At 36.4% G+C, this 25,654-nt stretch overlaps 1 protein-coding gene across 7 annotated transcripts in view; it reads left to right on the forward strand.

The window, feature by feature from the left end:
• Positions 1-24,934, forward strand: part of LOC141513346 (SLAM family member 9-like) — a 40,629-nt gene extending 15,695 nt beyond the window's left edge. The window contains exons 2-9 of one of the 7 annotated variants that reach the window (XR_012475769.1): positions 1,435-1,764; positions 8,061-8,336; positions 9,026-9,130; positions 9,607-9,645; positions 11,425-11,474; positions 15,700-15,777; positions 19,604-20,168; positions 22,225-24,263. Coding sequence is in view for 4 of the 7 variants with exons in the window: in XM_074223073.1 (XP_074079174.1) it covers positions 1,435-1,764; positions 8,061-8,336; positions 9,026-9,130; positions 9,607-9,645; positions 11,425-11,474; positions 15,700-15,777; positions 19,604-19,651 (926 nt within the window). In the remaining 3 variants the exon portion in view is untranslated. The other 6 variants (XR_012475770.1, XR_012475771.1, XM_074223074.1 and 3 more) reach the window with 6 other exon arrangements.
• Positions 24,935-25,654: the final 720 nt, after the last annotated feature.

Consider the following 25,654-nt stretch of genomic DNA (forward strand, 5'->3'; position numbering starts at 1 on the left):
ATGAAATAATGACTATAAAGCATTTTGAGAGGGGGGAAAAAAAACTTCCTCCAAACTCTCCTTTATAATTCTACCATAGTTTAATCTTTAGGTTATACCAAGACCTCAATAAAAGGTAGCTAGGTGGTGTGATGTATAGAGCACTGACCTTGGGGTCAGGAGGATGGGAGTTCAAATCCAGCCTGAGACACTTGATACTAGTTGTGTGACCTACAAGTCACTTAACACTGATTGCCTCACATATAGAGCCATCTGCATTCATCCTGATTCATATCTGGTCACTGGATCCAGATTTGATGCTGGAGAAGAAAGCAAGGATAATAACTTAGCACAGCATCCCCTCACTCAACTCCGATTCATGTGCCCCTGATGTCATGGTCTTCTTCAAAAATGAAAGACAAATAATGTGAAGATCCAGTCCGGAGTATCTGTCTTTTAAAGCATTTCAATGGAAAAACTCTACTTATGCTATAAAAATCCCAGTTGGTTGGAGGAGTAGAGGATAAGGGTGAATTTCCTCCTCTTTCCTCTTTCCCAGAACTAATCCTTCATTTTCCTTTAGGCCAGTTCAAAATTCATCTCCTTCATGAGACCTTTTGTGACTAATCACAGTTCACAAAAAATAATCTTTACTTTAAATGTATGTTTCTATCATATTATAACACATTGATTAAGATATTTCCTTGGAATTGTTTTCTAATTGTTTCATATTTGCTATTTTTCTAGCCTCAGCTTGAGATCTAAGGAATTTACCTTCTCTGTTCCTCACAGTCTTTAGCACAATGCTAGATTCAATAGTTTTATTAAATTGAACTGAAGCAGCAACTATCTCTGTTCCATGAGGCTGCTGCCAAGTAGATAAAGTGGTTCTTAACCCAATTTCACCATTCCAAGAGAATTACAAAGGGGATGGACAAGATCTGATAAGCCTGTGGTATCTAGGTGGCATGGTATAAAGAGCACTGGAATTGAGTGGGAAGCTCTGGGTTCAAATTCTGCCTCAAACATTTAATTAGCTGTGTCATTTTTGAGCAAGTCATTTATCTTCTCTAGGTTTCAGTTTCCTCATTGATAAAATGGGGATGATAATAACATCAACCTCCCTAGCTTAGGAGAATATAAAATGCTTTGCAAACCTTTTAAAGTGTTACTTAAATTCTAGTTATTCTTCTTAAAATTAAATGACTTAGGGGTTGTAGATCAAGGGAGAGAAGAAACTGAGACAAAAACAAATGAGCCAAGTAAGGATCTGAGTCAGGGGCCTATTCATTTAAAGTGCAGGTGGGGGGTTATATGATTGCTGGCATCAAAGCAAACTCAAAACTCTGTACCCCAAACCTATTTCTGACTATCACTTCCATAAACTATAGTGTCTTATATGGGAATGGAAGAGGGAGAAAGAGACTGCTGTTTGTCTACTGTGTCTATCTGCAGGAGAAGCAGATTTCACAAAGAAAAAAGTTCCCTTGGTGGTGATAGGGACTGTGGGAAAGTCAGTCATTTTCCCCTTGAAGATCCCAACCGGCAATATTCGAAGTATCGTATGGATTTCTCACACCTCTCTTGCCACTGTTGATGTAACCAGACAAGACCCTAATATCATTATAACTGATTCCAAGGATAATCGACTGAAAATTCTCAGAAATTCAAACTACTCTTTGCAAATCTGCAATTTGACAATTGAAGATGAAAATTCCTACAAAGGGCAAATAACCTTAGAAAGTTCTGCTCCCTTAATTCAAGAGTACACCCTACATGTTTACGGTAAGTTACAAGCTTAACTATGTATAAACATTTTTTTTTTTTGGATTTGTAATTTCATTGAAATAGGGAAGTCCTTTTGAGGAAATTCTGTACCAGTGCAGATTGTTACCTGTTACACATCTAATGGTTTTAGAGAGTGGACTAGGGGGCTTTGAAAGATTAAGTATTTTGCCTAGGATCAAAGAATCAGTGTTAGATCAACTGGTTATTTCCTTCTGTATGAACTTTAAGACTAGAGAAAAAAATTACTTTGAAATCCATGCATTTCACCCTCCCACTTCTTCTTTGCATAAGTGGGGAACTAGGAGGGGTAGAATATTGCATATACTCTCATACAGTTTAAACTATTGGTTAGTTTTGCTAGCTGTCTTTTTTTTCCTCTTTCTTTTCTATTTCTCCTTTATAATAGAGGACTTTCTAGGAAGAGAGAGAGGGGTATTTGGAAATGAAGTGACAAAAACAAAGATATCAATGTTTTAAAAGAAAAAAAAATAGAAGTTTCAACATGACTTCCAACCAGAGAAATTTATTTATTCTCTGTCCTAGAATAAAGAAAAGGAAGATTGATGAGTACCTCGATGCACAATGAAGCACATGGAAACTAGGTGTGATGGAGTGGTTACCTTGTATGGGAGATTTGGAAGACAGTTGGTATTCTCCTATACAAGAGAAAAGGCAAATGGGCAGTCAGTTTTGAAGGATATTGCTCCCATGCCTATACTCTTTTCCATCCGTAAATGTGACAGACATCCTGACTTCCTTTTAAGAAAGGACACTCCTTCCTAAGACTTCATATTGAAAAATAAAGCCTTCCTTCATGCCTGTAGTAGCTAGTTAGAACAGTAATATACACTTGATCCATTATCTTACATAAAGCAAAAACTACTTTACCACAAAATTTTTCAGGAAATAAACTAAGTTCAGATCAAGAAATATAGATATTAGATTCAGAGGTCAGGATTATTGTCAGGATAAAATGATATAATTTTTGTTAAATGTTTCACAAACCTTAAAGCATTCTAATTATTCAGAAATCTTTGGGACCTTAAATCTATCTCTCTTCAACTTCCTCTCATTTTTTTTTCTATTTCATCCTTTTTTAGTGAAGCAGATTAAGTATAATCTCTCTTTGAGTAATAAATCCATCAAATACTTCAAGATGATTCATGATCCACCTAAGTCTTCTCTTCCTCAACCTACATATTCCCAATTCCTGCAACCAATCTTTATATGATATGATGTTGAAGTTGTATTTGTCCTTTCACTACAATCCTTCAAGACCAATATCCTTCCAGAGGATTGTATTGTATTGTGTAATATTAGAATCAGTATGTGTTATATAATCCTAAGAGTCATTTGCAGATTTAATAAAATGGGTATTCTCTTATCCAAATAATTGATAAAAATGTTAAATATCCAAAGTAAACACCTCAGACATTCTACTGGTGATCTCTTGAAAAGTTCCTGACAAAGCATCAATAACTACTATTTGCTTCCAATCTTTCAACAAGTCCAAAATCAACCTAAATGCTCCTTACATTAATCCATAATTTTCCAGAAGATAGTATAAGAGACTTGGTTTAAAAAATTGCTGAAATCTAGACATTCTGCAAGGTATCCTTGCTCATGCAGATTATGTCAGGGTTAATGAATCTGATTAGGATTAGTTAATAAATTTAGTTACAACATTGTCATAATCTTCTACTTTGTTAACTCTTTCAGAAAAGGAAATTAAGTAATTATGTTCTGGATAAAGCCATGCTATTTCCTTGTGATTACTATTTCCTTTTTTTGCAAGTTCTCTAACCAGTTCCCTTTTAAAAAGAAATACATTCTAGAATTTGTTTAGAAACAGAAGTTTTCTGGTCTAGAGCTTCCTCCCTTTTTTTTGAAAATCAAGGCAACATTTTCTCATCTACAATACTGACACACTTTTTCCACCTTCTAACATCAAAGATTGTTTACTTTGGCTTTGATAGTAAATTTCTCTCATTTCAGGATGCTGGGATGTAGTTTCCCAGGGCATAATGACTTGAACATCAAAAACATCTAGGTACTCTCTTAATATTTAATTACTATCTTGAGTTTCAGATCTCCAATAGCCAACATTTCTGTTCTTTCCAATGTGAAGATCATTATAATTAGTATGGAAAATATTAATAAAATAAGACTCGAATAGTAGTACCTTCTCTTTTTTAATCTGTTATCATCATCTCATATAGCCTGATCAGAGATTCTTTTCTTTCTTTGACTCTTCTGTTTTTTAAATTTGGCTTTTGGAAAAAAATCCCCTTTTTGTTAGCCTTGACAGATTCATCAAACAGAAGTCAGACTTAGACACTTCCTAAGTTTACAATAGTTCAATTAAGAACCTTTTCTATTTAAAGTTCATTTCAAAGCATGTTCTGGCTAATATCTAATGAGAACCATAGAGAGTAGGTGTATTTCATGTGTATGTGTATAAATAGCACCTAGAAAGTCAAGTCAGTCAAAAGCACTTATATATCAGGCATTGTGTTAAGTGGTGGGATACAAAGACAAGTAAAAAAATAGTCCTTGCTCTTAATGCATTCACAATCTAATGGTGGTGGGGGGGGGGAACATGCAAACAACTACATATGAACAAGATATATACAGGATAAAATGAAGATAACTTTTTAAAGGAAGCCAGGAGGTAGAGATGGGTAGTGAGAATTCCAGTCATGAGGGACAGGCAACAAAAAGAGCCAGGGTCAGAAGATGGAGTGTTTTATTCAAGGAACATAGAGATGACCTGGGTCACTAGGTCATAGAGTACTTAGAAGGAAGTAAGGTAAAACAAAACCAAAAACTTAGGAAGGGTTCAGGTTATAAATGACATTGAAAGTCAAATAGAGAATTATGAAGTTGATCTTGAAAGTGATAGGGAGGGGCGGCTAGGTGGCGCAGTGAATAGAGCACCGGCCTTGGAGTCAGGAGTACCTGAGTTCAAATCTAGCCTCAGACATTTAATAATTACCCAGTTGTGTGGCCTTGGGCAAACCACTTAACCCCATTGCCTTGAAAAATCTAAAAAAAAAGTGATAGGGAGCCAATAGAGTTTACCAACTAGAAGAATGGCATAGTCAGACCTTTGCTTTAGGAAGTACATAGTAGAAATTTAATAGATGTTCATTGCATGATTCATTGAACTTAATAATAAGCTGGATCCAGTAGCAATTATCATATGTAATGCAATCCAACAAGTATTTACTAAGTAATTGGAAAGCATTAAATGTACAAATATGAAAATGAAAAAAATAATCCTAGCCTTCAAAAATCTTAAATTTTGCTAGACAAATTCAATACATTAACAGAATAGTATAAATAAATGTAATTTGAGGATAGAAAGAGTCCTAATAACTAAAAGAATCAGGAAAGACTTCCTCTAAAAAGTGGTACATCAAGCTCAGCTTTCAAGGAAGCTAAGGTTTGAAAGAGATGAAGAGGGAGTATATATTCTAAATATGAGGGCTAACCTGTGAAAAGTCATAAAAATGAAAGGCAGAATATTTAGTTTAAGGTTCAAGAAGTAGAAGTTTGGTTTAAATGTAGAGTATGAGAGGAGGATTAAGGTGAAAAATAAGTAAAAGAAAAAAAGAGAAAATAAAGCTGGAGTCAGACCAGGAAGAACTTGAAAGATGAGTGTATTTCATCCTCAAAGCAACAGAAAATTACTAAAGATTCTTGAGCAGAGAAATTACATGGCTAGATTTATGCTTTAAAATTATTTGGACAGCTGTATGAAAAAAATGATTTAAAAAGCAAAGCCTTGGGGCAGTTAGGAACCCTAGTTAGGAGATTATTATAAGAGTCTAGGAAAGAGGTGATATATGTTAGTAGCAAAGTAGATGGTAGAAGATAGGTGACTAATGCCAAAAAATGTATTTGGAAGGGGAAAGAGGAAAGTATCCAAAGTGATTACAAATATTAAAACTTGGAAAATTGAAGGAGAGTGGCGCATTTAAATAAGGTGGTTTGAAAGTAAGACCATTTAAGGAGAATAATGACAAGTTTTTGGATGGGTTGAGTTGAAAGATATTAACCAGAAGTCCAGCTAAGAATAATCCAATAGACAACTGGAAATGCAGATCTAGAACTAAAAGGAATTATTAGGCCTGGATTTATATTTGTAGAGTTTAGGGAACTCAGCCTATCTCATTTATACATCACCCTTTTCCTGCTATTTGACTCATTTCCATATTTAATCTTACCACTTTAAAAAACTTCTGGGAAATATATAAATATATATGTGTGTGTATATATATATATATATATATATATATATATATATAAAAATATATATTAGACTAACAGAGGTTCAATATAAATCAGCATCTCATATCATATGTCCAGATAAATTCCAACTAGATACATGGTTTAGACATAATGTTGTAATCATGTCCAACTCTTCATGATCCCATTTGGGATTTTCTTGGCAGTGGCTTTGCCATCTCCTTCTCCATCTCATTTTATAGATGAGGAAACTGGGGCTAACAGTTAGGTGACTTGCCCAGGGTCACACAACTAGTAAGTATTTAAGGCTAGATTTGATCTCAGGAAGATGAGTCTTCTTGACTCCAGACCTGACATTCTATCCTCTGATCCACTTAGTATTCCTTAGATACAATAGATGACATTATAATGATTAAAGGAACTAAAAAGAAATCAAAATCTATAGGTAGGCAAAGCAATAGATAGATAGAATCCTGGTAGATGAAATGTATAGTTTTGAATATATAAAACTATAAGGTTTTACATAAAGAAAACCAATTCAGTTGAAATTAGAAAGCAACAGAAAAAAATCTTTGAAGCAAGTTTTTCTAATAAAGGTCACATGTATACTTTACAGTAGGAATTTATCCAAATTTAAAAGAATAAGAACTATTCACTACTAGATAAAAGGCCAAAATATATGTACAAGCAGTTTTCAAAGGAAAAAATCCATCACTAAAAAGTAAAGAAACATAAATTAAACCAGTTCCTCAAGTCCATAGTTTGTCAAAAATAGCCAATAAAGGAAAATTATAAATATTGAGTAGGCTGCAAGAAACCAGGCACACTAATTCATTGTTAGTGGAGCTAAATTGGTCTGGTCATTCCAGAAAGAAATTTGGAATTCTGGCCAAGAAGTCATAAAACACATAAACCCTTTGATTCAATACCACCACTAGATTTATAGCCCCCCTCAAAGAAATCAAAGAAAAATAGGACTCAAATGTACAAAAATATTTATAGTATCTGTTTTTAATAATCAATTCTTGAAACTAAAGAAGCACTCACCAATTGCAAAACAATTATGATATTTGAATGTTTTATGTATCAGTGACATGAGTGAGATTGGGATCTAAAATGTATCTGGAATGAACAGTGGGTTCCATTCTCTGTTCAGCTACTTAGATTGGGATTGAGACAATCGACTGCTACTCTGGAAGAGCTCATGCTTCTCTTCCCCAAAAGAAGACAAATTTCAACAATCTGTCTTTAAGTTCAGTGGAATAATTCTTACTCTGACATTAACTTAGTAACTGTTTCCTCCTCTATAAAAGGAAAAAATTCTAATGTTGCAAAATTATCACTTTATCAGTCATTTTTGTTTAACTGTTTTTCTAACCAGTACAGCATATCTAAAAATTCCTGGGATAAAACAAAAGAGTTGGGGGTTTTTTGGTGGGGTAGGGATTAAACTAATTTTATAGCTGCTATTATTCTTAAAACTGATTAAAATAGGATACCAAATGGTTGGCTTCCTTTGTGAAGAACAAAAGAAGTTTCCCCTTATAGAATCCCAAGTTTTCTTTCTTCCCCACTCCCAACTCCATTTCCTCCTCTTAATGATTTCTGATTCCTCTCCATCCTTTCCAACTAAAGTCACCCTTCATGCTACTAGCTCTGACCCTGGTTTGTGGTGCCACTCCAAATGCAAATTTTCCTATTGATAGTCCTCCCTAGTCTCCAAGCTTAGTCTCTATGGAAGTCTCCACTTTTATTTCAAACTATCCTAGACTCAACTTTCTTTTTCCTCCTCTGTTTCCTCTAATTACTCTAGTTCTAACTTTAGGTTGCTCTTCTGTTTCACTCCTTGATAAGATATTGGTAGTAGCAAAATCTCATGCCCCATGATCATGAATTCCTAAACCTACCTAACCACATATAGTCATAGAACTTCCAACTTAGACCAAAGGAATCTGTAAAATACTTATGCAATGCAATGGAATTATTTAATATAGGAAGCTAAGTTATTTTTCCTCAATTTCATGTCTTTTCTCCCCACACAGAGGAACTAAGCAAACCTAATGTCACAGTAAACTTTACAAGGTCTGAGAATGGCACCTGTAGTGTCATCCTGCAGTGTTCCATGGAAAAAGAAGGGAAAAATGTTACTTACAACTGGATATCCTTGAAAGATCCAGAGAAAGTCACCACCTCTGAAGGGCCCACCCTCACTCTCTCCTGGAGACCTGGGGAAAGTGAGCCAAACTTTATCTGCAGAGTCACAAATCCTGTCAGCAATCAGAGTGACCAAGCAATCATTTCTCCAGAATTCTGTCCAGGTAAACCTTCCTGTCTCTACAGGAGTCTCAAGGAGAAGCCCTGAATAGCTCCAGGAAACAGATTACCCTCCTTCCCAAATCTGTCCTTAAAAAAATGCTTTTCATTGTGTCAGAGGATTTAGAGACAGTAAGGATCTTGGAGAACATCCTCTTCAATCTCAAACCTCTTACATACATACATACACACACACACAGAGACACACATTAAATGATTTTCTGGATATCATATACATGGGAAGTAGAGGATTAGGCTTTAAATCTAGTCTCCTGAATTCAAATTTAATATTCTTTCTATTGTCCCATGCTACATACCAGATCTCCCAACAGAACTTTTTAAGTGAGACCAAGAATGTTCCAGGATTTTAAGCTTTTGCCTCCAGGGCATTAAAACCCTTTTTCCCTTTCCCTATTCCAATTCCCCATCCTCAGTCTCCACAGCTCCATATTTTTTCAAAACAGAGAACTCAATAACAAGGATCTCAGGAGAGGCAATTTTTCTCTCAGTTCTGCCCAGGGACCATCAGGTTACCTTTCCTGAAATGTAGTTCCTACTTATTCCATTGCATCCTACCCAGGTCCTCAGGATGGTCAGATTCACAGGAAGGAAATTCCAGAGTCAGCTCAGCAAGGACTCTAGCTCACTTTGCCCAACACCACTCATGCTATCTTTTCCTTTCCAAATTTTCAAGGACCATTATCTATTTATTATGATAAGCTGATCATAGGAATTACAGTTGTGGTGCTGTTTATAGTCATCGTGGTTGGGTGGATTTTTTGGAAGAAAAGAAGACAAGGTAAGATTTCCTTGAAATATAAGTTTCTATCACCTTTATTACTAATTGGTTTTCCCTAAAACCCCAGGATTGCAATGTGTATCCTGGCTATGTATTCATGTTTTCATTTTTGCCAAACCGTTTGTTCTGGTGAAGTCCATCATTCTGATTTGGAGGAGGGGTCGATATTGGAACCTCTGTTCCCAGACATCACCCTGAAGGGATCACAGAGTAAAATCCTCTGTTCAAATGACTTCTGGGATACACAATAAACATGTGCGGTGAAATCCTATTGAAAATTGAAACCCCACCCCTGTAGCCATCTTCCTTTCCCTTGGACAGACTTCATAACATGTGGGACTTTATTATTCAGCACAATCTATTCCATTTTTCTCTCCCCTGCCTTCTTCAGAAGGTATTGGAATGGGGGGATGAGGGGTAGTGACTTCTCTCTACACTACCATCATCTCCTTCGATCTCTGGGTTTATCTTTTCAGATGTCATCCAGTTCTCTACAAACCATGTTCAGCAACAGGGTAAGTTCCCAGATTGTTGGAATTGGCACTATAATGAGGAAGGGATTGAAAGAGACAGAAGGAGAAATTTTGTAGATAAAGGGATATGCCCCAGTGGACAGTGTTACTGATAGCAAGAAGACTTAGCTTTTAGTCCTTCCTCTAATATTTGTTAGTTGTTTGAACATGGACAAATAATTTAATTTCTCAGTGTCTTCAAACAACTAAGGTTATAAAATGTAGTCCAATTGCTGATCTGCACTGATAAAGATTCCACACTGGAAATTCCATCCAAGTTTGGATCCCTCCCCCCAAAACTGGATAGTCCCCCTTCAGTCACTCCCAAATGAACGTAGATTTATCCTCTCTGTTCTGCTGATGATGAATCTTAAGGCCTAAAAGTTCCTTCTAATTCTGCCATTCTCTGACATTGCAATGGTTTTAATTTGTCATTAAAATGTCATTAGCTGACCAGGGATCACTGATGGCATAGCTAGCCCATAAGAAGAATGCTGAGGGATGCTTCTAGAGTCTTCCCCCATCCCTCCAATGATTCAACACAGAAAGAAGGTCCAGGATAGACATATTCTGAGAAAACCTTGCATTTCTGGAGCAGCAAAGAATGCATAGTACCAATCCTTGGACAGTTATGTAGTAACTCCATCCCTACTCATAAGTAAACTGAGAGACAGAGCTATTCCAGGATCACAAACTACCACAAAAGGACCTATAATGCAGTTCAAAACCTCAAAAAGAGGAGAAAAACTGTCCAAAGTTGGAATGGAATGTCTCAAAAAGTGATGAATTTGCTGTCATTCAAAATTATCAAGGATGGACTGAGATTTGTTGAATGCTGTAGAGGATATTTTTATTCATGTACAAGTAGAACTGATCTGGGTATAATATACAAAGGACCTGGATTTGGAGACAGGAAGCCATAGGTACAAATCCTACTTCAGACCCTTTCTGTTTGTTTGACCTTGGGAAAATCACTCTCAACTATAAAATGGCAGGGTTGGCTAAGTTCAAAATCTAGATCTTGTGACCTCTGAAGTTCCTTCCTACTTTGAAATTCAATGAATGCCCCAGCTCTCAGAAATATAAGGAATGGCAATCTATAGGGTAATATTCTACTTCTAATTCAAATACAGTCAATAAGCATGATCCCTAGGGGAATGTGCCAAGATTCTATACTTGGCCATGTTCTCCTCAACATTTTTCTCAATAATTTGGATTAAATCATAGATGGCACATTTATCAAACTTGTTATTGTTTAGTCATTTCAGTAGTGTCTGATTTTTCTTGACCTCTTTGGGGTTTTCTTGGCAAAGATTTTGGAATAATTTGCCATTTCCTTCTCCAGCTGAAACAGGTAAACAAAGTTAAATGACTTGCTCATGATCACATAGCTGGTGAATGTATAAGGCCAGATTTGAACTCAGGAAGACAAATCCTTCTGGCTATCACTTTAGCCACTGAGCTAACTGTCCATTATCAAATTTATGAATGGTATAATATATTTACTAGCATATAAAAGTTTACAAAGCACTTTCTTCATGATAGATCTGTGAGGTAAGTTGTATAAGTATCAATATCATCTGTTTCACTTTGGGAAACTGAGGCATAGAGAAATTAAGTTATTTGTCAGCAATAAATGTCAGAGCCAGGACTTGACTCCAAGTTTCTCTTGACTCTAGACCCAATGTTCTTTGGGCAGGAAGTCTTCAGGACTATAGAGAACATTTGGTTGGTGGTGTTAGGAAGTCTCTATGTTGCTGATCTTGTCCTTTATGTCAACAGAGTCTGCCACTGCAGGAATGACAATATATGCACAAATCACTCCAAACAGGGTAAGTCCTTTCAGTCACTCACCTGACATCACTTGTCAATTCAGTCATTTCAGTTGTGTGCAACTCTCAGTGACCACTCCATTTAGGGTTTTCTTGGCAAAGATATGGGAGTGGTTTGACATTTCCTTCTCCAGTTCATTTTACAAATGAGGAAACTGAGGCATACAGAGTTAAATGAATTTTCTAGCATCACACAGCTAATAAATGTCTAAAGGCCACATTTGAACTCAAATCCTCCTGACTTCAAGGGCTGTTGCTCCATCTACCACGCTACTAAGCTGCTCCACCTTTTACCAAAATCATTTTACTAATCCAGTCAGCTGGTAAGGGAAACAAAGTAGGAGAGTATTATCCCAAGGGCTCCTAGTCCATGTACATTAGACTGCCAAGTCACTTGGATTTGTTGAAGCTTACCCTAAACCCTTCTCAGACTTGCAATAGAGTTTCTAATTTATACTACATAGTTTACACATAATCGTATGCTTCCTTATGGGATTTTCCTGACTGCTGCTTAAGCACCAGTCTCTTCTCCCATCTACATTAAGGGTAATCTTCTCCTTCAAGTTCATACATTGTCACTTGCTAGCTAGGTGTCTTTGGGCAAGACATTTAATCTCTTTAGGTCTCCATTTCTTCCTATAAAATGACAAGCTTGTAGAAGTTGACCACTGAGGTCCCTCCAGGGACTCTAGATTAATGATACTAAGATTCTGTGCTCTCTGAAGTTCTGTTCATCTTTGACATTCCAAATATCTAAGGTTCTGTTTTCTCCTACACTAGCTGGCACACTGCTAACATAATGACCCTCTATTCAAATCAACATTGTTGTTCACTTGTGTCTGATTCTCCATAACCCCATTTAGGGTTTTCTTGGCAAAGATACTGGAAAAGTTTTCCATTTCCTTCTCCAGCTCATTTTACAGATGAGAAAACTGAGGCAATTGAAATTAAGAGACATGCCCTGTCACACAGTTAGTAAGTGCTTGAGGTCAGCTATGAATTCCTCTGCACAACCTAACAACCTAGATGCCAAGTACATAAACATGCTTAGTATGTTACTTCTCTATTATTGGAGACTTTAATTTTATACTCTATTGTTCATTTGTTGGGGATGCTAGAGAGAGGGATTTATTCAAGACAGATTGGATTTTAAAAATCCTAAAAACTTCCCCAGCAAATATTTATCTAGCCTACTCTTGAAGAATTCAATAAGAGGACATTCACCTCTTGAGGCAACTTGGTCCTAGGCAATGAACTATCCTAACAATTCAAAGACAAAAAAAAAAGTTCCAAAGAGTTATAATCTCCTCCAAATCAAATTGAATAGAGTTTGAGAGTAAAAATAGAGCCAGAGTTGTTGAACAATTCAGAGGCCTGGGGTTATTCTCCAACTGATTTAAAGATTTTATATATAGGTAAGATAGGGGAGTCAATATGAGGCAAAAAAGGAGAAAAGATTCCTAACACATCAAGGAGATGACCAGTGCTCTTGGATCATATATGTCCTACTCTCATTTATGAAGTACCTGCCAGTGACACTTAGTACCTATACATTTTTGTAACCCTTTAAAGCCAGCTTCCAGTCATATCCTGAAAGATGTAGGAACCGTCTTGGCTCTTCCTTCTCTACCTCCCTTTAAAAAAAATGTGTCAAAATATTTAAAATTTTAAAAAGCCTGTCATTTTCCTTTTTGTGGAGACAGTACTTTAACTAGAAATTTGGGATCTCCAAGACCTTTTTTTAAAGGCAAAATAACTACTTGTCTCTGCTTGTGATAAGAAAGAAAGGAAATCACCAATACAGATTATTTCACAATTTTTCTCCTTTCATCAAAAAAACAGAAATGCTTGAGAATCATAGTATCATAGAGACCTAGGAGATCATCAGATTCAACCCCCTCAATTTACAATTGAGGAAATTAAGGAATTGATGCCCAGCAACCTAAACAGTAAATGCCAACCAGAAATTTAGAGGATTTAGTTTAGTAAGGATTGTATGCAAATTGAGTAGTCTGGTTATTTTCTGTCACCAGTAATATCTATGAATATTTCAGTTAGGACAAGTAGCTAGCTACAGCCCCTCTACTGTGACTTCCAGACAGTGATGATCACCCTGAACCAGAAGTTCCTTCCAAAACTTATCAGGGACCAGATATCTGAAATTCCAGGGACTTTGCTGGAATATGAAAAGTAGATATTGCCTCCACCTAAGGAGACCTGAGGGACCTGTGAAATGCTTGTAGTATACATGTAATAAATGTCTAATGAAAAGGATGAAGGAACATAATCTGCCTAAGTAGAATCAGCTCCTAGAATCATTTTAAAAATAGATTTGTATTGATATATTTTTATTTTACATTACCTAGATTGTCCCCTCCATACTTTTATCCACTTTGAGATATGCTCTATAACAAAGAATTTATTTTAAATAAAAAGAAAAAATCTTCAACAAGACCACTCAATACATCAAAAAGAAATCAACAAATGCAATATTCCATACCCAGAGGTTTCCCTCACAATACACACACACACACACACACACACACACACACACACACACACACACACACACACACACCCTTCTGTATTTGAAGTAAAGGAGGTGGAGGAAATGTCTTTTCAAGTCTCTTCTTTTGGAGCTCAGTTTAATTCTTTATAATCTGGCAACATTCATTTTCTATTGTTTTGAAGCTCAACAAGAATTTATTAAGCAATCACTACTGTCAGAGCAACTAGTTGGCACAGCAGATAGAATGCTGGAGTCAGGAAAATTCCTCTTCATGAGTTCAAACCTGGCCTCAAATCTGGCTAACTGTGTGATCCTGGGCAAGTCACTTAACCTTATTTGCCTCAGTTCTTCATCTATAAAATGAGCTGGAATGGAAGGGAATAGCAAACCACTCCAGTATCTTTGCCAGGAAAATCCCAAACGGGGTTATGAGGAGTCAGACACAACTGAACAATAACAACATGATACTGGGATTGTATTAAGTGCTGGGGATACCAAGAAAGGCAAAAACAGCCCTCAGGGAACTTACATTCTAATGGAAGAAACAGCATATAACTAAACAGACATATACAAACATCCAGAATACTTGGAAGATATCCTAAGTCCTATGGGAACTTAGGTAGAACATGTCTTTCCATACGGACCATTTAGGTATTATTGCTCAACTGTGATATTTCTTCCCAATTAAGGAGCTTAAATAATGTTCATCAAGGAGAGATGATTTCTTCACTGTATAACTTCCTTCCATCTAGTCTTCTATAATTTAGCATATAAGTCTTTAAGGGCTATCCAAAGCCAAGACAGGTTCCCAAAATCAGCAAGTAGGAGGAGGTAGAATTTAAGCTCAATTGTATAAAACACCATGGCCACTACAGATGCCTCTCTAAAATGATATTCATTTTAAGCAGATTTTACCTGGATAGAAATGTTGAAGAATAAGATGAGATGAAATTTGCCACCTTTTGAGGCAACTTGATCCTAGGCAAGGAACTAGCCTAGGGGGAGAAAAGGAATGCCTAAGTACTTGGAAAGGAAAAGTGCAAGAATAGATAAATTTACTAGGGTCCATTCAACATCTTGACCTCCCTCAAGTTTTACACATGCTAGTTTCATGTAGTGCATATTCATTCATTCACAATACACCATTATGCACTAAAGGCCTAATAGACACAGAAAGTAGAGAAGGGGAAATCGAATGCAAATAAACAATATTAATGACCTACTATGCCCAAGGTGATAGCTTAACAAAGACAAATTGCAAAAATAGTCTTTGTCTTCAAGAAGTTTGAATTTTACAGGGGGGGATATACCAAGTAAACAAAGGATTATTATATACACATCTTCATTTGAGAAGGTGAATAAAAACCCTAACAATTAGGATCCTGGATCATAGGGGATGAGGAACTAATGGAATTAAAGAAATCTAACGTACTTTCTATTACCCTTGCTGTTCCTCCCAGCAAATACTCCATTTTCACTGCTATTCAGCCTTTTATTGACCCATCATGGAATTGCTGATTTTCCAAGGGCTTATAATATGCATTCTCAAGAAATTCTGGGCTCCACTAGGTCACACAGAGTAAAGTCGGGAGTATGACACTTTCCACTGATTCAAACTATTCCCCATTTTCATGACCCATCCTAGTGTCTTGAATCTAATTGTAAATGCCACTGTCTTATTCCTTATAACCTAAACAGGCTTTTTTTTTTTTACAGAAAAAATCTGAAAGTCCTAAAATTCCAGAAAGAAAGGAATCTGTCACAATTTATTCTACCATCCAATCACCTAAAGAGGTATACAATAGATTGTCTCATTTTCCAAGGTCTCTTATTTTCATATAATCTGGATGAAGTGAGATGACAGGGAGATAATAAGAAAATAAGAAGTGGAAGAGAATAGATCTATACTGCAACTGATCTTGTTACAGGGATTTCTAATCTGTCATTGTCCTTAAGTAAGCAATTTATGCTTTGAGAAATCAAGGAATGGTAATAGAGGAGGAGTTGTTAACTCCATGTGATATGGATGACTTATATCTTGCACCTTTGAAAGAAGGACCCATAATGATATAATCATGATGACTCAAAAGTATTAACTATTTTATTCCCAATTCAGGGAACAAAATAAGTATTTCCATAACACAGTACAATAAAAAAGGTGACTACACATGAAACTGCAAATCTACATTATAGAACTTGCTATATACAACAAAATTATCAAGCAAGCTTCTTTTTTTCCTTTTTTTCTTCCCTCCCCCACCTGCCCACACACACACACACACACACACACAGACACACACACACACACACACACACACACACACACACGAAGAATTATTTTATACAAACTTCTATTCATCAGATTTTTTCCTCTGATCAGATAGTATCTTTCTTTATGTATTCTTTATTCTTAATTTGTATTTATAATAGTCAATTTATATTTATGATAATCAAATTAAATTACAAGTTTAATAAATTTAATTTGCATTTATAATAAAGTCAAAATGACTAGTAGAGTCATCACAGAAGATGAAGAAGTATTCTATCAGAAATAGTTTTCTAAGTCATTTTTAAAACAATATTGCTGTTATCATATACAATGTTCTCTTGTTTGTCTCACTTCACTCTTCATCATTTTGTGCAAGTCTTTCCATGCCTTTCTATGATCACTGAACTCATCATTTCTTATAGCACAGTAGTATTCCATCACAATTGTATGCCACAACTCATTCAGCCATTCCTCAGTTGTTGGAGATCCCTAAAATTTCTAGTTCTTTTCTACCACACAGAGAGCTGCTATAAACATTCTACACAATCAAATTTATAATTAGAATTATAAATAATATATAAATATAATTTATAATTACTATTTGTGAATTTCCTTCCATTTTATTTTTACTATTTTCTTTCTCAGCCTCTATTTTTACCCTATCTTTGCTATCTTATCTCCCCTCTACCTTTCACCCATCCCTCCTATCACCTTCCCCTATCCCCTCAAACTCAATCCACAACCCCTTTCAAAATTTCTCCCATCCTCCCCCCCCACTCTCCCAAATCCCAATCCACACACCCCTTTAAAATTCACTCCTCTACCCTGTCACCCAGTTTTCTCACCTCTCTGTGTTCAGAAGATTTCTACATCCTTCCAGATGTACAAATTATTTTCTCTTCAACCCAGATGAGAGTAAGGTTCCAACATTACCATTCCTCCACCCTCAACTGCATCCTCTGTATTAGTTCTTCCTTTAAAGTTCCATTTTTATAATATAATGGCTCCCTTTTACCTTTTCCAAGCAATTCTATTTTTGATTCACCCCATTATACACAACTCAGTTCCAACCTTTCCTTCAAACTAACCTAGAAATAATGACAGTTTTAAGAATACTGATAACATTTTCATATATCTAATACTAATAAGCAAATAGTTTGACCTTGATAAGTATCTTATAATTAGTCTAAAGTTTTCTTAATATTTCTTCTGGATCTTTTATATCAAATTTTCCATTGAGTTCTAGTTTTTTTTATTAGAAAATACCCAAAAACTTTCAGTTCCTTAAAAATCCATTTTTATTTCATTCAGGATTAGACTCAATTTTGCTGGATAAGTTTGCTAGAACTCTTTTTGGGCTTGTGACCATTCAAAATTATTCTTGGGAGTAGTTTTTTTTAACTTCATTATCTTTCTCTGAATATGAACCCAGATCTTCTTTTATACCAAAGAAGCTATCCAGAGTCAGATCCTTTTTCCTTTGTTTATTCAATTTTATTTTTTTAGCAATTTATTATTATATTCAAATTTTAATCCCAAATTGTGGGTAAATCTGCCTTAGGTCTCAGGTCCTCCTTACTGTTATTTTTTGAATTCTGACCCCACTGTTCAACTGCACTCACTGGACATGCACTTACTCCTCCCTGCTCACCATTTCTGGTCATCTTGACTAGGATTGGCTTCCAAAATCAGCAGGGGGCCCGTCAATCCTCCCCATTCTGCTTTCTGCTGTTTCTTGTTTGAAAACTTGTTGAGGCTTTGAGATAATTTCTTGAACTTAATCTGCTTCCTGCCCCAAGGCGTGCTGCTTGTTGATTCAGTGGAGTAGGCCTAAAAGTGTCTGCTTCTGGTCTAACCACAGTCCATGGGGGTCCTGTCATTTCTGAGGTCCTCTCAAGTTGTCTTAGGGGACCACTGTTTTACTCCTTTATTTTTGCTGCAATATATTTATCTCATGGAGATTTTCTATCTGCTTGTGGAGCAAATCTGGAGAGCATCTTCCCAGAATCCCATTATCAAAGTATCATCTATTACTGATGATAAAATATTCCAACTCCATTATCCCATATGACCTTCACAACACTCCTGTGAAGGCAGCAGTTGTACAAAAATTATTTTCTCCCTTTCATGAATGAAAAAACTGATACCCAGGGCAAATGATTTGTCTGAAGTCATTCAGATAATAAATGAATGGGTTAAAATGAGAATTCAAGTCTTCTGACTCAAAAGTTCAGTTTCCTTTATACTGCCTCATCTATAATGTCTTTTGTGAAGGAGAGGATTTGCCTATAGCTTTCCTTCTAATTTGAATGCAATGTAGACTGAATTATATTACATAAGATCCATGTTTGTATCATCTGGTAGCTTCTGCTTACAGTTAGAGAATATTATGAAATTTGTTCTTTGTAAACTTAGGGAACTATCTACCCCAAATCATCACATAGGTCAGCATAGAAAAAGGAGGATGAGAAATTATATGTGCTACAACTTCACCAATAATATTACAGAGAGAATAGAAAGTTCTATAAAAATCCCCCAAAGAAAAGCGAAACAAAAAGGAACCTTTTCTTCCCCACCCTTAGTGATATCTAAAAAAATCTGGTGGAGAGAATATATTCTTCAGTCAACTTCCATATTGTTATGTGGACTTGGATAAATCATATCTCCTAACTAGTCTCAGTTTCTCCATCAATAAAATGGGACCAATAACAGTCTGTGTAACTGAAGGAGAGAGCATAAGTCAATGTGCTGGGGTATTAAAAAGTCCATAGTTAGGGGCAGCTAGGTGCCACAGTGGACAGAGTGCTGCTCTGGAGTCAGGAGGACCTGAGTTCAAATGTGGCCTCAGACACTTAATCATTACCTAGCTGTGTGACCTTGGCAAGTCACTTAACCCCATTGCCTTGCAAAAACCAAGAAAACAAAGGTCCATAGTTCTCTAGTCTCAGATTCATCTTCTTGAGATTCATTCACAGAAGAACTAAAAAAAGCAAATTAGTGAACTTTAACTGAATTGAAATTAATGTTCAGAAGTAAAGAGATTCATTAACTTCAACAAAACACACTTGAGGAAGTTGATAAAATTATTTAAATCAATTCAAGGACCTGAGTCCTTCAATCGTCCATCAGGTTTCTGACCTCTCCTGTTTTGGCTACATAACCTTCTAATCTTATTTTCCAATCATACATTTTCTGGTTGGTATCTTTTACTTTTTCAGCTACATATCCACTAGTCTATGCCAACTCTCCTTATTTTATATTTCTTTTGAGATGAAGGACCAAGTGGGGTCAAGAGTTGCACTGCTCCTACACTCTGTTAATATTCCATTATCTTCCTCTTCCTTCCAACAGGAAGTAACCATACTTTCTGAAACATCTGCTTATGGCAAAATCAACTAAGGAACCATGCAAGGATATCACTTCATTTCTCAAGACCTCAGTTTCCTCATGTAAAAACCAAGGGTGTGTGTGGGTTGTATGATATGGGATTCCTTCCAGCACATAATCCTATTATCCTATATCTACCTCCTTCTGCCTCTCCACTCCAGCAATGAAGGGCTGGCAAATTTTCTCATGGAAAAGGTTCCCTATGACAGGAAGCCCAGTAACTTTTCTTGCCAGGTAAAAGTAAATTCTGGCCATCAGACATTATCCTCATCAATGCTTCAAAAATAATCAAGGTATCTAGATTCTACTGCTTAAAAAATATCTTCACACCCAGGAACAAAACTAAGTAGTTTCTCCTCAATGCTGGGACAAGATTTATTTCAGAAAGATGACTTGTAGAATGACTTTTTCTTTGTCAAATTAACTGATGAAGGGCAAGAGATATAGGATTCAGAAGAACTGGAAGCTGCTCCCCCATTGAGAAGTCTGTGGAAGCAAGGAAATCATCATTCTTCCATGGACACTTCAGGTTATCAAAGATTTTGATATCCCACTCCCCCATCCTCACCCTACACTCTCACAATGCCTTCTAACCTCTCACTTCTACCAGTGAGAAAAGTGAAGGACTGGTCTTCTCCTCATTGAGTAGTGCCAGTTCTGAGTTATCAATGGACTGCCTTCCTTCTCATTCTCTGAAATTTACTATCCTCTTCCAATTGCTTCCTAAGATCCATTCCCACCTTACTTGATGACTACAGAATCTGACATGCATTCTTCTTCCCATCCCCTTTATAGACTTTAACATCCAATGAGTGAGCCTTTGCATACCCTGGGCCTCATATTTTCTTGGCCTCCAAAATTGTAAAGACCTCTTCTTCTTCACATCAGTCACTCCTCACTTTGGCATTATTAGATTTCTTCAAAATAGCATTGGAAGGTTAATGAATCTAGTAGCTGGAAAAGACTTGAATTCAATACCTACCTCTGACACTTACTACCTCTATAATCATAGACAGGTCTATTCACATCTCTATTTCCCTGCCTGTAAAATGGGGGATACGAATCTACTTCACAAGGTTATGGGAGGATAAAATGGAGTTAATTTATATGTAATATGATAATCACTGGGAAGTCTTTGATCAGAGAGATTGAGGCAAGTCCCATGGAGCCGAGTATGTATTTTCTCAACCCTAGCTAAATAATATGCATGACCAGAGGTACCAGGCCAGTTCTTGTGTCCTTGTGACTATGGGTTGCTCCAAGGGGATCACCTAATGAGCAAAGAGCCACACTCTCCGTGGACCATAAAGAATGAGGAAATACTGCTTTTAGTAGAGATGTTGTGAGGTTCAAATGTGATAATAATTGTAAAAGTATTTATGTACTTGTGTTTCTAAAAATGCTTATTCTCTTTTTCTTCCTTTCTGGAAGGTAATCTCTTTGTCAGGACATAGTTAACACTAGCTCTCCCTTGGACTTTTAGCAAAAGGAAGGGATTTCTTTCCCTCTCTCCCACCCACCCTAAAACAGTAGTAACTGGATCTACAAAGCAAGAAAAGCCTACATGCATACTCAGTTCCATAGGAACTCTACAATGAACATTTATCAGATTAGGAATTCTCCTGATGATTCTTGCTGCAAATGGAAAACATTCTGCAAACTTTTAAGTGCTATATAAATCAGATATTTTATCTCAAGCTTGACATTCCTCCCCCTTTTTAATCACAGTCTTTTTCTGTCCTCCTCTCCAAATCCCCTTCATTCATGAAATAATTTTATGTCCTAATCAGAACTTCTTGTTTCTCACAAGCTGTAAGCCCCATTCTGGCTAAAATTGTTACTCCTGCCCAACTTCATTCATAATATAAGTATTTATTAAGCACAAACTATGTGTCAGGTAGTTGTTGTGGGAAATACAAAGTCAAAAGTGACAACTTTTTTATATTTTCTCTGATTTATACTCTATAATCAATAACCAATAAACCCCTACTTTCACCATGGACTTCCTCTCCCACTTAAGCTTTTGTCATGTCTTTTGGACTAACTCTTGATCCTAGAACAACACCTTTCATCCTCTGCTTTCTCAATTCTGTGGGAAGTAGTGATTGTATATAAAGCAAACTCATCAAAATCAGGCAAACAATAAACATTCAATCTAGTGTATATGAGAGATTCTGAAAAGAAACAGACCCTGTCCTCATAACACTTTCAGTTTACTGAAGGAAGACAGGGTATAGTCATAGAATGTAGATAATTCTCAAGTAGTAGAGACAACAGTTCATTGGAACTTTGGAGAAGAGAAAGGTCAGTGGGTTGAAAAGTCAAGGAAAACCACAGAGGGAGTAGGACTTTCAGTTGAAGCTTGAAATGGGGTGGGGGGGGTAGATCTGCAATAAATCAAAGAGATTAGAGGCTTGGAAAAGTGGAGTAAAGGTGACCATGCTATGTCAGAGATAATAACATAATAATGTGACTGAAGCAGGAGGTTCACAAAGAGAAACGATGAGAAATGCAGTCAAAAAAGAAGCTTAAGACCAATTTGTAAGAGCTAAGGAGTTTGGGTTTTATTTTATTTTATTTTTTAGGTAAATCAGCCTAGTTGAAGTAGCAGGGCTCCACAAAGGAGAGATAGGAAGCAGTATGTGCCAAGAAAATTAAAATATCACCAGAAGCACCTTCACCACCATCTCATCTCAAACCCAATGGAGACAGTTCAGGATCCTGAATTCAAGAGCCTTGGAAATAGTGGTGTCCCCAAACCATTGAACCAGTTTCCAGATCAACCCCTATGACCAATTACCACCAATGGAAAGATAGAGGAAACCAAGAAGAGGAGATGTCCTACAAGTTACCAGTCCTGCTTCTAGCCCAGTCCTCAAAGTCACCCACCAGGGAAGCAACCCTATGTAGAAGAGGCCTGACATCCCCCTGAACTGCCATATATAGGGTCTAAATGAGTCAGCAGAGTACCCTGGGAGAGATATAGGAGCCAGGCAAGTCAAACTACCACTGCTACCTTGACCATTAACTCCCTTCAGACCCCAGTGGAAACAACTAAGAACCCAAGAGTCTTGGGAATAGCAAGCTTCCAGCCCAGAGTCTTCAGATGTCATACTGGAAAGCAGTCCCTATGAAGAAGGCTGGTAAATGCTCCTGTAGGTGCTACGGCCACAGATACTGAAGATCCAGAAAAGAAAGTTCTAGATTACAAAGTCCTTGGTATTATCAAATAATTAAACAATAGAAACAGATATTATTTTATTACCCTGCCTTACCACTATCCCCTAAGGACCATAGAACCTTTCCATCTGACTCAGGTGAAACATTCCATATGTACTCTCTCCCCCACTAGAATGTGGCTCATGGAATTGATGACCTCTGCATGCAGATTGAAGTAAACTCTTAAAATTTTTGTTATGCTTATTTTGTTTGTGTTTTCTTTTACAACATGGCTAATATAGATATGTTTTATATGACTTTACATGTATAATTGATATCAAATTGCTTGTCTTCTCAAGAAGAGGTTGAGGAGGAAGAGAACTTAAAATTCAAAAATTAAAATTTTTCATGTAACTGGGAAATATTTAATGAAATAAGTAAAATAATTTTTTTAAAAAATAGAATGAGTTCCTAGAGACATCATAAAGGTTTAATAAATGTGTTTTCCCCATTCATTCATTACTCCGGAAACAATGACCATTATATAAATGACTACTAAATCTCCCATCTGACATTTCTTATGGGTTCAAACTGTACCTACAACTGGTAACAGAACATCTTCACCTGATATCTCACAGGAACCTAAAATTCTGCCCAAAATGAAGTTTATTATCTTTCTCCAAAAACCTACTCTTCTCTCTGATTTTATTGTTTCTGTCAATGAAGCCACTTAATGTTCTATATTTGAAACTTTGTGCTTTCTTTGATCCTTAACTCTCCTATAACTCTCATTTCCAAATTATCACTGGTTTATGTTGATTCTACCACTACAACAACTCTTACAATCATCTCTTTCCCTCTGTTCCTATCACCATAATGCAGGGTCTTCTTGCTAACCACCTTCCTAGATTTTTGCAATAGCTCACTAAAAGATCTTCCCATAGCCATTCTCTCTTCCTTCTTGATCTTTTTTGTTGACATGGACCTAAGAGGTCTACTGAAGCTTATGAGACCCTTCTCAGCATAATATTCTTAAATGCATAAAATAAAATATATAAGATTATAATGGAAGACAATGTTATTGAAATAAAGTTTTCAAAATATTTTAAAAATAAACTCACAGACCCCACATTAAGAAATCATGCTCAAAGTAATTCTTAAGGTATCTGCTAAAGTAATCTTCCCCATATAGAATCACACTGTTCCTCTTTTTCAAAATTTTCCTGGCTTCCTACTACCTGCCCAGTGAAGTTCAAAATCCTTTGCCTAATGTCCCAGGTCCTAGCTTTCCAATCTTACCCCATATTTCTCTTTTCCAAATACTCTCTGCTCCAAGCAGATAGACTATTCCTTGCCTTCTCTTTCTGTCCTCCCCCTGCCATACATTACACTTTTGCTTTCAATCATGCCATTCTCTATATCTGGAATGCCCTCCCTCTCTACCCTTTAATTGCTAAATTCTTTTTTTTTTTAGATTTTTCAAGGCAATGGGGTTAAGTGGCTTGCCCAAGGCCAGACAGCTAGGTAATTATTAAGTGTCTGAGGTCGGATTTGAACCCAGGTGCTCCTGCCTCCCGGTGCTCTATTCACTGCCCCATCTAGCTGCTCCTTAATTGCTAAATTCTTAACTATCCCTCATGGGATATGCCAATTCCAGGTTGCTTTCACTGTTAATTCATAATGATCTTCCCTTTCAAACATCATATAGGACTTTAATCTGTTCCTTTCTAATGCACCTTTCATATAAGATATAATTGTCAGCATCTGTATCTTACTACCTCTACTCCATGGGACTTTCTTGTTGTTTGTCTTTCATTTTTGCAGAAGACTGATGATATCATAGGATGATGCCTTGACTGATGTGTTAATTGGGTTTAAGTGAGGCGGACTAACATAAAGTCTTCTATAGTCATCAAAATCCAGTGGTAAGACTGGATAATCAAGATTACCAATGGCCTGGGATTTATTGGATGATCTTGAGATCTTTGATGTATGACCAAGCTCTAAGCACTCCACAGAATCTACCACTGTCAAGATCACTGGAACAAATTGTTCTCATCTACCCATTCTGCTGGTTTGAGGCCTGTCAATGGAACTGTAAACTTCACAAAAATAAAGACTATGCTTTATCCAAATTTGGTATCTTTATAACCTAACTCAGAATCTGTATACAATATATTTGATCTATCTGTTGAATTGAATTGAATTATCAAAATAATGTTTTGGGAAAATTAATTTGAGGAGTACAAATAATAATGGGTTGGAAATATGGAAAATTCAGAGTCTGGAATCTTCTAGGAAACCAATTTAGAATTATTCATCCAAGAATGAAATGATGAAGATGGTCCATATATAAATGGAAAAGGAGGCCTTAAAAAAAATCAGGGGGACTTAGGGACAAAGACTAGGGGAAGCATCAGTGACTAAGATAAAGTGATTAGGAGAATAATGTTGCTAGTGGTAGAAATAAGGAAATGGTTAAGAGGAAGAAATGGTTTGGGTGGCAGATGTGCTGAGCTTGAAGTCTCAACAGAAGTTTGATCAAAACAGCCATAGATGCAGGGAACAAAATTTAGAATGGAATCCATTGCCTCTTTATCCAAAGTTCAAAACAATTCCCAAAACTTCTCATTTAGGAGACAAGAGACAGGTAGAAGGAAATGTGTCTTCTAAGAATTTCCAAGATAATTGGAACTTACCCTTTGAGAGGGCTAAACTTTTTCTAAATTTTTTTTTCATTAAAAGTCTTTCAAGTAGTGGATAGAGCACCGGTCCTGGAGTCAGGAGTACCTGGATTCAAATCCGGTCTCAGACACTTAATAATTACCTAGCTGTATGGCCTTGGGCAAGCCACTT

Source organism: Macrotis lagotis, chromosome 2 (genome assembly GCF_037893015.1).
Source record: "Macrotis lagotis isolate mMagLag1 chromosome 2, bilby.v1.9.chrom.fasta, whole genome shotgun sequence".
NCBI lineage: Eukaryota > Metazoa > Chordata > Mammalia > Peramelemorphia > Peramelidae > Macrotis > Macrotis lagotis.